This window comes from Leuciscus leuciscus (genome assembly GCF_965113295.1).
Source record: "Leuciscus leuciscus genome assembly, chromosome: 18".
NCBI classification, from domain to species: domain Eukaryota; kingdom Metazoa; phylum Chordata; class Actinopteri; order Cypriniformes; family Leuciscidae; genus Leuciscus; species Leuciscus leuciscus.
In genome coordinates this window covers 21,780,305-21,797,338 of record NC_138742.1, presented here as the reverse complement: position 1 = coordinate 21,797,338, position 17,034 = coordinate 21,780,305, and the positions used below count along the sequence as shown (strand labels likewise).

General features: G+C 37.2%; 1 protein-coding gene across 7 annotated transcripts in view; it reads right to left on the bottom strand.

Moving 5' to 3' along the window:
• Nucleotides 1-7,142, bottom strand: part of rgs19 (regulator of G protein signaling 19) — a 38,885-nt gene extending 31,743 nt beyond the window's left edge. For 4 of the 7 annotated variants that reach the window (XM_082144510.1, XM_082144509.1, XM_082144512.1 and 1 more), the window contains exon 1: nucleotides 6,976-7,140. Coding sequence is in view for 3 of the 7 variants with exons in the window: in XM_082144506.1 (XP_082000632.1) it covers nucleotides 6,976-7,032 (57 nt within the window). In the remaining 4 variants the exon portion in view is untranslated. Of the gene's footprint in view, nucleotides 1-6,975 lie in introns of all 7 variants that reach the window. The other 3 variants (XM_082144508.1, XM_082144506.1, XM_082144507.1) reach the window with 2 other exon arrangements.
• Between the last annotated feature and the right edge of the window lie 9,892 nt (nucleotides 7,143-17,034).

Genomic DNA, 17,034 nt, shown 5'->3' with positions numbered 1-17,034 from the left:
TGGAGTTTTTGACCTTTTTTCTGAAGCTTGAAAGCTGCATGGAAAATAGCTTCCAGTATGAAGTCATATAGTTTTAGAAAGACATGAGGTGGGTGAGTAAATATTTTGCGAGACATGATGGATTGGAATGGAGAATGTGATAATCATAGCCATTTAAATTTTATGTAAAGAGAGAAATAGAAACAGGAAGTATAAGAAAAGTGACAGAGAAGAGTGTGAAAGAGTGTGATTGTGAAAGAGACAAGACAAGAGGAAAGTAGAGTGTGATGAAAGAGAGAGAGAGAGAGAGCGAAAGAAAGAAAGAAAGAGAGAGAAATGACTCAAGCTTCATCCTTAAACTCCGTTTTTTCTTACAGCGACACCAGGCTAATGCTGGGAACTTGCACTCCAAACTTTTCCTCAGACCAACACATGAAAACTGACAAAACAACAATGGCGCAATGAACTCAAGTTGTTTACACTTGAATTCTTCGGCTTTCAACTGTTGGGTCGTGACCCCAAAATTTGTCAGGGTTACGGACAGCAGGGATATAAACAATTCTAAATGCAAATAGTAAAGTGCTACAAAATCATGCATAGTTAGATACAGCACAATAAATAGGCCTATGCTTGTTGACACAACTCAATTGTATTTTGACACATATTCATCTTTTATTTGCTAGAGTCAAAAGATGCCATGACCTCATCTTTGAAAACCATGAACAAATGTACTTTGTCAGGGATGGGTCCTGATTCAAATCCTCACTGAAAGACTGTAAAACTATTTATCAAGTTTTACTCCAGCATATGATATGAAAACAATGCCTATCGAAATTATTTTGACAAGCAAGGCGTTCATGTCGGGGCTTGGGTTTTCCGAGCAATGACAACAGGATTGTGTTTCATCATAAAACAAGCAGTATCATGAAAAACATTTTTGGTCTTTCCTGGACAGCATTTGTCCCTTTATCAACTAAAAACCCAATCCTTCCCTTTTCAACCATTTTATCTTTATTGACAATATAATCACAGTTTTACAAGTACCGCTTGTCAATAATGCCAATAAAACACTTTTACTAGACCTAACCAATTTATCATTTAACTGACACTTTTATTCAAATAAACTACATATTGCACATCTTCCGAAGCCAAAAGTGATGATTAGTGTGCAATTTGAACCTACAACACTTCGGCATGCCCGTCATTCACAAAGTTCAACACATCAGAAGAGTAATTTATTGAATTTAGTATAGAAAGACATGTTTACTGTCTGTTTATCTAGTACACAAAGAAATGCAAAAAGAAAAAAAAAAGAAACGTTTAGGTCATGACTGCACTACAAAGATTTTCATCCAATCAAATGTTCTCAAGGATGAGAATGTTCTGCCCCCTAATACCACCTCCAAAATAACGAGTGAATGAATGAATCAATCAATCAATCAATCAATCAATCAATGAATCAATGAATTAATCCCCTATAGCAACAACAACTCACAGAAGCTAGACGTTTAACTTTAGCTTACTATACATAATGTAAAAATGCCACCTTTGCAATTTGCAATGGCGAAACACTTTTTGTTTTAAAAGGAGCTGTGTTTGCTAAGCAGTGTTCTGGTTGAATTAGTGCTTCAGAGAGGACGACTAGCCCCTTATGAACCCTGCACAACCCTGAAGGCCCTGAATAAGGGAATCATTTATTCAGTATTCTGCTCCAGTGACTGGTCACATTGCTTTTCTATTTTCTCTGGTTTTGTTCATTCAGTAACTGTTGTTGAATAATGCCTATACAGCAGACAGAATGAGTTTTTTTTTCTTTTTTTTTCTTGCAATAGGATGTGGTTAAAGATATCTTATCTGCAAACCATACTGACGGAACTCATCATTTTTTACAAAAATATGTAAATGCAAAAACAATGCAAAAACTTGCCAGACCATGATTTCCTGTCTACTTTACACACTGTAAAATAAAAAAAGTGACAGAAGCACTACCCCCCTGAAAAAGAACAGCGTAACAATCTCATAAAAAGTATAGCCTAGTGGCTTTTACTCCATGTCTTTAAACTTTGAAGTTAATACAAATAATTAACGTTTAGTGCAGTGTTTTTCTGCATCACCTTCAATGCCTGCAGTTCGAATTGAATGTGGTAAAATACAGGGCTGTACGCTAACTTTTTTTGAACATAGCACTGGTGCTACAGATGTTGAGTTTTGTCGCACAGGCCACACAATTCTAGCATAAAACGGCTGAAACCTTTTCTGAAAACAACCATAAATCATGCATGCTATACAGTATGTACTCTATGCTAATTATGTTATCATTCACATCAATAACCTTTCATTTAGGGGTGGGCGAAGTGACCAAAATATATATTTTTTTTTTCTTACAGTGTATTTAGTTATATTGTTTTAGAAATTATGGACCAAACTAAATTAAATTAATATGAATAGAAATTCATAAAATTATGAGTAACAAAGAGTAAAATTATGAAACATATCATATGCACATTTTTCTTGTGCATATGATATGTTAGCAAGAGAATTATTACCTGTGCTATATATTGCACTATACTTTAATATATTTACATAATATATCTTTATTCCTGTACAGGCTATCTCTGTTAATAAAAAAATAAATACACACATTTTTATCAAACAGCCTCAATATCCACGTCCCTCCAAATGTCCAAAACAACCTTCCAGAGCATGCTTGACATAAAATCAAAACCTAAATTTGAAGTTTGACAATTTGATCTGACATTATTCCACCAAACTACTTCTCACCACTACTTTCTGTTGGTTTAGAGGATTTTTATCTCCAAACATCCCCCTATCGTTTCAGAAAGTAAAATGATGAGTGTGTCAACTATAAACACATCTGAGGTGTAAGTCAGCGGTGCTAGATGAAAATAAAAACAAGACTTGAGTCAGTGTGTCTGTGAGTATTAAATTATTTTTCGCAGCTTATTGTGCTTAATAGTGTTCTGTGCTTTTTCTTATTCACTCATGTTTCTTTATCACTCTAATATGTCAATACATTTTAAGCAGTAGCTACTTTGCTGTGTGAATAGGCCTATATTTACATGATGCCATATCATGCACGAATGAAATCACCATGAAATCTGCAGAGCATGAGAGGGAAAAAAGTTTGTCTTTAGGGGGAGGAAGTGCAACGGATCACAAAAAACTCATGGTTTGGATCATATTACGTTTTTTTGAGTCACGGATCGGTTCAGCAAAAGTTCAAACATTATTAAAGACAAGTGAACAGTCAGTAAAGAAATAACAACAAATACACTAATTACAAGCATAGATAAATACAATATAATGAAGTTACGAATAAAGTAAGGTCTAACAGTAGTATTTAGGTACAGAAATGTAATAATTAAATGTAAAATAACACTACATAGTGTTCACTGTATAAATTTAATATAGTGTAATCTTTGTTAAAGCTGTCTTTTGTTGATTAACATTAATGACATCAGCAGGTATTTATAGGCTCCTGTCACTTTAAGAGCTAAAGCACGGATCCAACACATTTAGGCCTACACATTCCTTTCTCAACTGTTTACGTTCCCTTAAAGGACAATTCCGGTATTTAACACTTTGAGTCTATTTTGTAGTTTGTTTTGGATGAACAAGAGTGGTGGACAAAGAAATTTTGACAATGGTTCCTGTCTCGACTTTTTGACTATTTTAGAATTGCCCATGACCGCTTTAGAATGGGAGTCTATGGCCATGCACAAACATGCCCTTAAAACAACCCTTAACGTTCGTTTTCAAAACTGTGCAACTCACCGAGTGGTACTCGAACCCAGAGTACTCCCCCCGGTTGTTGTAAGAGTAGCTTAGGACTAGAAGTGAGGAGATGGGGTGGTGGAGGGATGCTGTTAAACTGTCAACGAACTGAACTAAGGGCGCTTTCACACTGGCAGTTTAGTGCGGACCAGGGCACGGTTTGCATGAAAAATCGCTAATGTGAACACTGTCATCGGACCCGGGTGCGCACTAGAGTACCGAACCCGAGACTACCTGGAGGAGGTGGTCTGAGCTCGGTTGCTCCCGAACCGTGGCGCGGTTCGCGTTAATGTGCAAGCAACACGGACTCGGGTGCGCGCTTGTTCAGGAAGTATAGTATCCCGCGCATGCGTATCACTGTCGATATAATTGTTTCCTCACACACGACAACCATGAGTGGCAGGGGAACGTTGTGGGATACTGAAGAGGTGATGTCTCTCACTATGTTGTGCATAATAGCACCAAAAAAACAGACAAATTACAGCTATGCTCAGTCGAGTTGTATTATCCATCCATTTTCCGTGTGCGTTTGCGATGACGTAAGATCACTGCAAACGCACCTGGGTTCGATACAACTAATTGAGTGTGAAACCAGACCAACGCTGCGGGGGGCGCCGGGAACTAGCGCACTCGGGTTCGGACCGCAGCAAACGAGCCCAGTGGAAAAACGCCCTTATGGTGCGTTCACACCGGACGCGAATAGCGCGTCAGGCGCGAGTGATTTCAATGTTAAGTCAATGCAAAATTACCAAAGCATTCACTTGGATATGTAACGTAATTACTTAACTCAATCAGACTAAAGAACAAAATAAGTTTCACGATAATCACAAGAATGTAATTTTGTTAATAAAACATCATTTAGTTTATCCACAAGGTGGCAACCGTGCCCTGGGGGCGTCGATTCACAAGCTAGACGAAGAACAGAACAGACCGGAAGCTACAGCGAAAATGAAGGCCTACATAGACGAGAGATTGTGCGAAGAGGTTAGAAAGTACCCTCATTTGTACAACTCTAGCATGAAAGAATACAAAGATATTTACATGGGTTGCAAGTCGTGGCGAGAGATTGCTCAAAACTGTGTATGCGTCGAACGCCTGTGTACATACGAGTCATATTACGAAATAATAATTCTATAGAGGAAACTGGCTTTGCGTTTTAAACTTTTTATTTTATTTTTTATCTTTTATCTTCTGGCTTATATCGGACAAAAAAAAAGTTCAAAATGACTCATCCTGCACTACAGATTTTTGTCCAATCAAATACCACCTGCAACTGCCGAGTATATAGCAAATCCTGGTTCATGGCTGTGACATAACTAAAGTCTATTGACTATTTTAAAGAGAGAGAGACAGAGAGAGAGATAATTACTTTGCTCAAACTAGCTTTTTCAATGGGAAATACATCAGCACAATAAAGAATGGGGTCCGTAAAGCACCACTAATAACCACTAATCTCCAGTTATTGGTTGCTGATTTAAATTTGGTTTAGCTAGTTTTCAAGGTCTTTATCCCCTGACTAGATATATAAAGTGCTCATGACCACTTCTCTGGTAATATATGGTTTAATTAATGCCAAATGCACCATTACAATAAAGACAATGCAAACACAATGTCCTCTGTGAATGTAAGAGTCTGACTTTAAGGAACAAATGAAGTAAGCTTACTAAACCTGAGTCCTTGTACAGCAGAGATGCTGAAGATATCAAAGCAGCTGAGCTTCGACTGGCATGCCCACGTGGAAGCTTACTTGGTGTTTCAAAGCATGTCATTCTTTTCGCTAAATATAGACCTTGTTGTTGTCACCACAAACTAAGAAGGCTACATACACTATGATGATTAGGGTGAATTCAGGTTGATTGGGACACTTTTTGCCATTGAGATGACTGGAATCACCATGTGTCCCAAATCAAGTCAAGTCACCTTCATTTATATAGTGCTTTTTACAATACAGATTGTTTCAAAGCAGCTTTACAGTGATAACAGGAAATTAATGCAACAAAGATTGTTTTGGCAATCAACCTGAATTCACCCATTTCATTTCGTCAAGCAACAGACATGCCTGTGGTGTGGTCAACAAATAAAAATCCAGGCTTGACGTCCTCAGGGAAACCAAAAGGTCACGTATAGACTGTCATTGATTGGCCAAAAATATCTCTTAACCTCGGGAATTCTCTTTCTGACGTCAGAGCTGCGCGAGCTCTGTGTCTCCCCTCCATTTCTGCAGGGACACGCGCGAACGCGTTCAAAGCGTTCTACCGCCACGCGACACCGCGGGCCCCGCCCCCCGATCGCGACGAGAACGCGCAAACAGAATTCATTCACCCGAAGGTTTCGCGCGTGCATCGCGAACGCGCTTTACTATACAGCCAGCTAAAGGAAAAAAGAGAAGAACATCTTTCGAGAAGAAAAATAAACGCGAGCACGCACACACAAACAAAAAGCGTTCGGGGTTTATTCTCATTGGTTACGTAAAACATGCGGTTAATTGATAGAAATACAGACGTAGATATATGTCAGTGACAAATGATAACCTGAGCTTTATCCTCCCCCACTTCCTAGATGTTTGAATTGAAAATATCACCCTTCATACAACGCTATAATCCGTGCATTAGCTTTCACTCTCCGATGAACTGAAATGCCCCAAACCAACATTGTATCAGCTCACACTGCTTTACGGATAGAGATTTAAAGCATCGGCTGTGGTGAAACCATAATGTGTTATGCAAATATTGTTTTTGTGAGGAAAATTCAAACCCGTAATGCCCGTGACACACACACACACACACACACACCGGGCGCACGACTACTGCATGGGGCTCACAAAATACATCTTACAGCAGATGACAACTCAGTTTAGCCTTCCAACCAGATATCTATCCCATTCTGATGAAGCGAAACGGGAGACGCGAAAATAAGCGGCATTCCCTCATCGACTGCGAATAAGCGCTGTAGCAGTATAACGTTAGTCTATCTCGGATACATTCAACCGCTCCATTTCTAGGAAAGCTTCGTTTACACCAAGCCATAGAAGTAAGTTCCTGCCCATAAGACTGTACAAAAAAACAAATGTAGAGACAGAAGGTTGGGGTTTACAGAGGACGACTCATTCTTCGGGGGGGAAAAAAACGGAAAAGGACCCACCATCCACTGGCAAACTCAACGTTTATGCTATTGAAAAACGCTAACGATGACAATACTTACAATTTTGGCATTAAAATGATCTGGAGGGCGGTAGCCGTTTCGTTTTCTGAAGCACATCCGTTTGTTTTTGCCTGTTTTGTGTGTAAAATACAGTATCTTTATTTCCTCCAATGTTCCAGCTTGAGAATCGACACCCTTACGGAGGCAGGCTGGGGATGAATTGCGCATGCGCTGATTTAGACAGTTCTACACAGTCGATTGACGAAAGACTTCCTCAGTAATTGTCATTTCCAGCGGAACTTTTCAAGTTGATCTGCCCATAATATTAATAATAGTAGCATCATTGTATTGATTAAAGTAACAAAATAGGTGGCTATAGGCTACTAAACGTTTGGGACTTCAGTCATAGAATAATTAGGCCTTGCATTAACTGACTTTTATGTAGCCTACCTATACAATCATTTCCCTTTAATGTATTCTCTCTTATATAATAGATAATAACTCAAACATTCACATAACTTCTACCCTTCTACCTTTCTTTACATGTATATAACAGTGTATTGACCACAAAGCAGACATGAGGATTCAAATTATATAGAATTTCTATTAATTGAATCATTATTGTTTCATAGATTATAATCATGTCTTCACAGAAACCTTGTAAATATCCAGCAGGGGGCGCCAAACACTAAAAGAACAAAAATCTCCCAACAGCATTTCTGCAAGATTCCTGAAGATAAAACAACAACAACAAAAAAAACAATTCAGTATCAAATAGATGCAACTCAACTGGCTTGGCATGCAAGTTTTATTGCTTTGAATTATCTAGATTCGTTTTATTGCCAGATTCGATTTGCTTTTAATAACAGAGTGCAGTATTGTGAACCATCTGAAGTAGCCTAGTGTGTCTCTCTTGCTAAAACTCCACTGTTCGACAGTTAAAGTGTGAGCCTATAGGAAATGGCTGAGGGTTATGAGGGGACACCTATGCGGCGACCACTTGGTGTCAGTAAAGCTCTCTGCCTCATTGTAGGGCTGAACCCCCTCGTACACCATTAAGAAGTCCGCAGTTTGATTTATCATGATTAAACGCGTATCCCTGCTAAAAGCACCTATTTTGCTGAGCATTTAGTTAGGTACAATAAGAATGTCTTTAAAAAGCAATTCCTTTTAGGTATAATTAACGATAGTCTATGTTGTTAGAGCTATTTTCTCTCCTTGCTAGCAGCTCAGCTAATTGTGTTATCTGCTTCCTGTCATCTTCATCACCCCCGTCTTTAATTTAAGAGACATGAAATTGACCAATCTTTCTCCCTCCCTCCCCTCTAATTACAATGCTGACATTATGACTTTAAGCCAATTAGGTTGAATTCTGACTTTGTTTACCTCTCTCTCTCTGATGCAGAGAACCAATATGTTCGCTCAGGGTGAAGACATGAGTGTAATTCTCAAATAGCATCACACTTAAAGCACTTTGCTTTGTCAATAGCTCCCTTTCTGTCATAACGTCAGCAATCTGAAAGGTGATTAGAGGGCAGTTTTATTACTCAGACACTATACTCATCATGCACACCTTACAGACTCATCATCCGCTCACAGTCCGACCCCCCGCTGCCAGATTCACCCCCTGGTGCTTTACAGATACTTCACAAACACACAAAAAGTCTTGCTGACAGAATCTGTGTTTGACTGCTACTGACATTGCAAGCTGCCCTGTTCTTTACTCTCACTTCTATTTGCCAGTAATGTCAGTCTGGGCTTCTTTCTTTTCACCCTGAAAACCTCTGTGCTTTAGCTGGAGACTTTCATTTAGTCTATATGGGTTTTTGTTCTCGATAATAATCTGCTGAGATGGGATTACTGAACATCCAGTCTCCACTTTGGCATCCCCCTTTGGTTTCCAAAACCCAGTTTGAAGATATAGCAGAAACCATGAAATATGATACAATAAGATCAAAGGTTCAGACCTCTGGTTATTGCAAGAGCTGCACAGTGGATTTTATACAACAGTTAGTCCTAGTCCTCTATTGCTCAAAATGAATGTTGCTAAAAATGAACAAATTAAATGAATTCCTAAATCGGTACCATATCGTTTACCAGTCAATGTACATTTTGCATTCGATATATTTTACATTTAAATTACCTTTGCTGTCATATAACCAGTGTCGTTATCATTTACTAAAACTATTACAAATTGTTTGCTTTAATTGAAATAAAGCTGAAATACAATAGCCTATAAATATTAGATGAAAAACTTAAAAATGGAAAGGAAAATTATAAAAGATGCCTAACTGAAATAAGTTTAAGTATACAACAATTTCTAAAACTAAAACTGAAATAAAAATAAAATTAAAGCAATTTTTTTTAAATGTCATAAGAACTCAATTATTAAAACTTAAACTAAAATTACAATGAAAACTGTAAAAATTATTATTAAACAATATAAATAATCATTATTTTAATACTTAAAGCACTAATAATAAAAAATAAAAAAAATCATAAATGTTGTAATTCACTTGTAATTTATTTCTACATAAATTATATAATTTATCAATTACCATCTATAACATTAAAATATTTTTCGGTAAATAACTGGTATCAGCCGGAATTTTTAAATCAGGTACATCCCTAAACATAAATGCTTTATTGGTCTGTGGTAGTACGGTAATATATTTCTTGAAATTTGCAACATTAGCTATGTTTCCACCTATGCACATTTTGGACATCGCATTAAAATACCTCTGGATGGAAACACAAAGATGCGCATAAATTCAAAAAATGTGCATAAAAATCTTACGCGCTCAATTGAGACAGATACATTATTTATCCCATAAGAAAACATGCACATAAACGACGATGGAAACACATTTACTGTTCATATCATGTATGCTCAGAAACCAAGGTTCGTTGACTATAGAAAGTCCAATCAAACACATGCATAAAGATTTGGTATGCAAGCAAGGCCACAATATAGTCTGCATTTTCAGTCTCAGAATTTTTTTTTGTCTTCAGTTATCTGCGGTTGAGGGTCAGGCCCTTCTCATCCTCCAGGATCTCTTCAACTCTTCGTCTCTAAATAGAGCATAAAAACAGATAAGCAACAGAAATGTTGAAAATTTAATTTGAAAAGTTCATGTTCTTAAAGATGCCCTTTCAAGTTTATTTATAATTTGAATATCTATTCATGTAGCAGACGCTTTATCCAAAGCGACTACAAATGAGGAACGCTAGCATAAACGTTTTATAAGCAGTCAAGTTAAAGGGATAGTTCATCCAACAATTACATTTCTGCAGAATTTTGCAGAACACAAAATATATTGAAGCATGTTTCTGGTTTTGTATGTACAATGAGTCAGTGAGATCCACTTTGATTCAGCGTCATTGTCATTAACTATAACTAAACATTTTTGTTAATTGCAATAAAATTAAATATAAAAATTAAAGGAAAAACAAAAACAAATTTATAAATGATGCCTTGGCAACTCACTAAAAATAAATATCTATGAAACTCTAGAGAGTGCAGGTCCTTTACATGCAGTCTACAAGCAATCACATCATTGCACGGCACAAGCTGATTGGCCCCTGCTGATCCTGCAGCCAATGAGTTTATATATAATACTAAAACAACACTGCTTTCATTGTTTGGGCGTCAAAAACCACAAAGACATTCTTCAAAATATCTACTTTTGTGTTTCCGCAAGAAAAAAAGAGAGAGTCAGGTTTGGAACGTGGAAAATGAGGATGAGTGCATGACGACATCATTTTCAAACGACAAACTTTTTGGGTAAACTATTCCTTTAATTAAGTAAAAAAAAAAAAAGAACCTTTATGTGCTTACAGAGGCCTATAGCATAAAAAAAAAAACACATACAATCTCTTGAACTGAACAGTTTTAAGTTTTATATTTACTTGAGAAGCCAACGGCTAATGAAGACCATGTATCGATCTATAGATCAATAAATCATGCAAACTTGCTTTGAGCGTGCTCTTTTTTTAAACAGCTCGGTCTGAGTCCCTGTGCACTCTGAATGTCATGATTCAATAATGTCAATTCCATCAATGCAGGGTCTCGCATGGCAGCAGTTTGACCAAGCCTGCCCATGTTACACCGATGACACTTGGCACTGCATTGACATTTTACTTCTAAAGATAACATGAAAGGAGAGTCAGATTGGGACCCCTGTTGTCATGATTCTTTTTTTTAAAGAAGAAGAATGAGCAGAACCTTTTAGGGTAAAATAAAGGCTGAGACAAAACAAGCAGTCACTTCAATATCTGTCTGCTGAGGGGAGATAATTGGAATGTGTCCCTCCACCTGTTAGAATATGTGGAGATCTGGAGCTCTCTCTCTCTCTCTCTCTCTCTCTCTCTCTCTCTCCCTCTCTCATTTAAGAGATAGCATCAGGACTGTGACGGTCAATGAGAAATTGTCAACTGGAGGCTGCTTCATGTTATTTTGTCATTTCAGCAGTGGGAAAAGGGGAAATGAAGCAAAGATCAGACTCCCTCTGCTCCTATTCCGCTGTAGAGCAGGCATTGAAGAACATTTTGGGACCTGACTCACACATTTCCCTGAGCTACATACTGATAACAAAAGAAAAGTATTGGGAATCTATGAGATTTGATAAGTTTTAAGTAAAAATATCCACCTGTAATTGGTCCATGCAGTCAGTGTGGGTTATCTTGCTCTGTCTCACAGTGAGTAAATGCTCCAGGCGTACAGCCCTCTGCGCGTTAGACTGGCATGAAATCATTAAGTTAATTTCCTGTTCCTGGAAATTTGCAAAGGAGATAGATTAGACTTTTAGGCAAGCGTCAAGGAGGCAAATACTCTATTGAGAATCCTTCCAAAGAACTGGGTGAGATTATTTTACTTGTGTAAATCCAGAGGTTCGTGTAATGATTTTTGATTAAAGGTTTGATTAAAGGAAATTTACTAGCAATTTCGGAGTGGAAATGGTTTCAAGCTAACACCATTTTTAAGTGGGGTGTGTTTAAGTGGACTAAATGATTGGAGAAGTCCTGCATATGTCTGTCTGTCTGTCTGTCTGTCTGTCTTTTCACCAGATGACATTTTGATTCAAAATTATGAGCAACGTAAAAAAACATGCATGCACAAATCGTGTACAGTAAGATCAAACACATGCATTTAGAAAATAGGTGACGTTTCATTTCATGGCAACTTTAAAGATTCCAGTCATGTAAGTAACCTAATATAGTTTTATTTTATATGTTTGTGGCTTCACAGCGGTATAAATGTTAAATACGACCATTCTAAATATGACAAAATAAATAAATTAATCATGGATGACTATGTACAGCCGTGGCCAAAAGTAATTGCAGTGACAAAGTTTGCTGCTTCAGTATTTGTAGATAAAAAAAAATTCAGATGGGTTTTCAGAAGTTTTAAAGGCTTTATTGGAATTTTTTTTTATGGTGATCCATTCCTGCCTTATTAGTGTTCGACACAATTTGTGGACTTCTGCTTGTTCACTCGCTTTATGAGGATTGACCACAGGTTCTCATATGAGATCCAGGGAGTTGCCTGGCCATGAAAATGTCAATTATCTCCGAGCCACATCATTATCACTGTTGCTTTGTCACATGGTGCTCCATCATGCTGGAAAATACACGGATCATTATCAAATTGATGGTCTCAGGATGCTTCACTGTTGGTACGACACTGGACTCATGGTAGCGCTCACCTTTTCTTCTCCAGACAATCGATTTTTCAAAGTCCTCAAATAGTCGAAAGGGGGCTTCAACAAAGAAAATAACTGCACCAGTCTTCTACTGTCCAATCCTTGTACTTCCTGCAGAATTTCAGTCAGTCCTTATGCTTTTCTTGGATAGAGGTGGCTTCTTTGCTGCCCTTCTAGACACCAGGCCGTTGTCCAAAAGTCTCACCTGCTGCCAATGCTGAGCAGCTTCGCACCGGGGATGATCCGATGACTGGAAGAGACAGTCCTGGCACTTGCTGGACTCTCTGGGACATCCTGAAGCCTTCTTCACTGCAGTTGAACCTCTCTCCTTGAAGTTCTTGATGATCCGGTAAATGGTTCTTTCAGGCATAATATTTTTTGCAGCAATTTCCTTACATGTAAGGCAATTATGGTGTAGAGCGATGATGGCTGCACATCTTTCTTTGGAGGTTTGCTGACACAAGAACAAAGCTTGTCTTCTCTCCTTTTATAGCATTCAGAATGACTGAGTGATTTCACCTGACTAATAGGCTACTTGATCACAGTCTCACACTTTCCTATGCGCTGATATGATTAGTGAAATTATGTTAAGTGGTCACTTTGTGCCAAGGCCAAAAAAAGACCAAGGCATTTTTCAACCAACCAACCAACCAACCAACCAACCAACCAACCAACCAACCAATCAATCAATCAATCAATCCCCTACCTTCAGATCTTGGTAGTGTAGTCTCAGTTGTCTAACACGATTCCTGGCCTCGGCGGCTTTTAATTGTGCGGTGAGTTGATTTTGACGCTCGGCAGCAGCAGTGGAGGTGCAGACCTGACAGGATTTTTGATGATTTAAATGCGCACACACGCGCTGTCTCGCCTCTGCCATCCATCTCTGTGTTTGTTTAGACGGCTCGTTGTAGGCTTCGTGACGAGCTCTCTGCTGAGGGCACATCTTCACAGAAATACTGTTCCGTGATTTCCGTCCTGCCATCTTTCACTTCCACAACAGGGCACAATTATAAGCTATAGGCCTAAAACATTTATTTTAATTTTTTATGTTAAATTAGCTTTTCAAGTTGACAAGAACGTAATGGACTACTTTTTGTTTTTATACAAAACAATACATTTGTACATTGTAGAGAAGAAAGTCAAACTTTTAATATGCTATGAGGATTTCCTAAACCAATAGCCTACTTTTCAAATAGCCATATTGCACTACGCATTTTTATTTTCCATGTTGCCAGTAGTGGTAGGCTACATTTTTTGTTCTCGTTCACTAACTCAACTCACACTTTAAACACTATTTCTTAAAAGATTTATGAAAAAGTATTGTTTAACATAGTAAAATAAAACTGCAATGAATCGTTTTTAACATTTACTTATTAAAAACGAATGTTGGTTGAATGAGAGAGTGATTTGATTTGATAGTCATTCATAACTCACAAAAGATGATTTTGTCGCCACCTGTTGGCGTAACAATGTAACATGCAGAAATGATCAGTGAAGGAATCTGATTGAATCGTTTTGTTGAACGAATTCAAATGTTTAGATTAACTGAGATAAATGAATAAAAAGTCATTATAACATCAAATTCAAAACATAACCCTCTGCGCATTATTCTAGATCTATAACCCTCTTGGATCTGTCTATCAAACATAAAACTATACATGCAACATATTTGAGAGACTATAATTTAAAACGTTTTACCTCACAAAAGTCAAACAAGTAACTGCGTTCTGCCGTAAAAGAAGTGAACACACGCTGTTTACCAAAGTCGTCATGGTGACTTGATCTTTGTCTTGTAGACAAAAGCAATGAACCAGTTCTGCAGCAGCAAGGCTATACCAAGAAATTGTTAATTTGTGAAATGACATTGCAGTAGCCTTTTCATATCCTATTACAGTTAGTCTGAAACACGCTTCAGTGAATAAATAAATAACCACAGCTGGCAAAATAAAAGAAATACTGACATGTTATGTTTTGTAACACCACTAGAATGTTTTTGAACATGTAGGTTATGGTAATATGATCATGGTATTCTTCGAAGAATGGATCAGGATAGGCTACCCACAGGTCTACATTGTAGGCCTATAGGAAAATGCTAATTGTGTTGTCTAACTCCCATGGTATTGTCATTTGATACCACAGTATCAAAGCAATACATTTTTAAGTGAACCTATGACATATTTTGAGGTAAACAGAGTTCTGAAACAGATGAAGTGAACAATAACTGCAATAAAGCATTACAAAATGTGCATGTGTGTAAGATACTTGGCTGCTTATAGGCTATGTTTCTGTGTAAAGGCAGGAATGGGCGATTATTGATGATTGAGTCCCAGCTCCTCCTCAGGACAGGTGCTGAGAAGATGAGAGATGAGATATGCTGCCTGTTCGCATCCTGTTCTGCAATGAGTAAACAAACGAGGACAGGAATTCAAACATGCACGCACTTCCTGAAAATGAACTTCTGTACACAAACCTGCAAGTTTTTTTTTTTTCTTTGCTGGGTTATAACTGATGCACTGTTGGCGCAGCTGGGGGAAATTGGACTGGCTGCACATGTCACCATGCAGTTAACATTGATCACAGAGTGCTGTGCAAAGTTCAATGTTCTCCATCACTATGGATCCCACAGTAGCACACTCAACTCCCGCTGTGATCTATGAACTATATAATGTGGAAAAAATGGAAAGTGAAATCTTATTTTACAACTTTTTTCCATGAAAATACTGGCAAAACCTTAAAAGAAACGTATCATTGAATAGTTTATTAAATATCTGCAACTATTTGATTTTATAAAAAAAAAAAAAACTCATTGGAATGAGCATAAATCTGTTAATTGTGAAAACAATGAGCATTACAAATATGAACATGGTTCAAGTGAGGCAATCTGTGGAACAAGCAATCTTCATTTAGTTAAATGTATGAGATTGGTTTACATAATAAATTGGATTTATTGATGATAAATAAACCTGCTTATTGTGTATTTAAAACACATTCTGTTTATTACTATTACATAAATGTAATTCTTACTTGTTTCATTTATGACTAACAAATAGCCTATGCATCATATTAAGTTTATTATTTTTTTTTAGTGTAGTTTTAATCAAATTTTATCAAAGATAAATTCCTGTTTGTAGCCATATAAATATCAAAAGCCTCACAGTTCTGATTTTTTTTTTTTTTTATACAAATGTCTCCATTTACTTGTCATAAGTGTTGTCAATTGAACTTAACTAGTTCTGAACCCATTTGTTTAACAACCCAATGAAACCATTGCATGCTTAGTTGGTACAGTGAAGATAAATTGTCCATCACCTCCATAAGATCATATTTGAAAAATGAGTTTCTAAGAGCTCTCTCTGTTTGGCTCTGAGCCCATAAAGGCCCTAAAAGCTCTTGAAGGGGATGATTCACAGTCTCTCTGCGGGTGCTTTTATTAATCTTTAGAAACACCATACCACACTAGAAAAGAAAGAAAAGTTAACTTTCAGTATTGTAGAAATGTGTAGTTGTGTGTGTGGGTTTCCAACACTAATATATGACACACTTGCTCTTTGATTCTAATACAGGCTGCTAAACTTATGTGTGTGTAGAGAGAGAGAGAGAGAGAGAGAGAGAGAGAGAGAGAGTAAATAGTATATATTTCTCTTTAGCAACAGGACAGTTATTTATGCCCTTATGAGTGTCTTAGTGATTAAAACCCCCATGAAATGGTTTGATCAACAGCTTTCTTTCCTGTGTTGACATATTTTCAATTCAAACAAAAATTTGAGATGGCAAATACTGACGTTTTACAGAATAAAATAAAATAAAATTGTAGCCTTTAGTTAACAGCCATTAGCCTTTAGTTAACATCACAGCTATAGGCACGTTTGTCACATTAAAAGCAATGGAGATATTTAACATTCAGGTGTGGAATATTTCACTCCGCCACCTTCATCTTGCAGACCGGCCAGTGTCAGAGAGCGATGAAGAAGGAATTTAATATTAGAATATATTGGAAATATTAGAACTTAAAATCTGAGGGTGACCAATCTGATGAAGAGGTTCACGGTCATCAATAGAAGGATGATCAAATTATTTCTTTATTTAAAAAATGTGAGATACTGTGTTGTTGCCTCACATATTGATGGCATATGGTATTTAAGAGTCAATCAACTCTCTGAATAGTTTTGGCATGTTATTAGCTGCGTTTCCATTACAGATTTTTGCAAAACTTTTGCAATATTCTCTAAATGTCGATAAAAAAACTATTTAAAAATTACGGCGTTTCCATTAACCAATGTTATGCGACTAAAACGTAATTTTTTCCTCTCGCGATAAGTCATTTAAAAAATCATGGCGATGGATGTTGGTAAGTTTATGTAGGCCTATATCCCTGTCAGCGCACTAGCCATTATTTTTAATCGAAGTAGACGTAGGC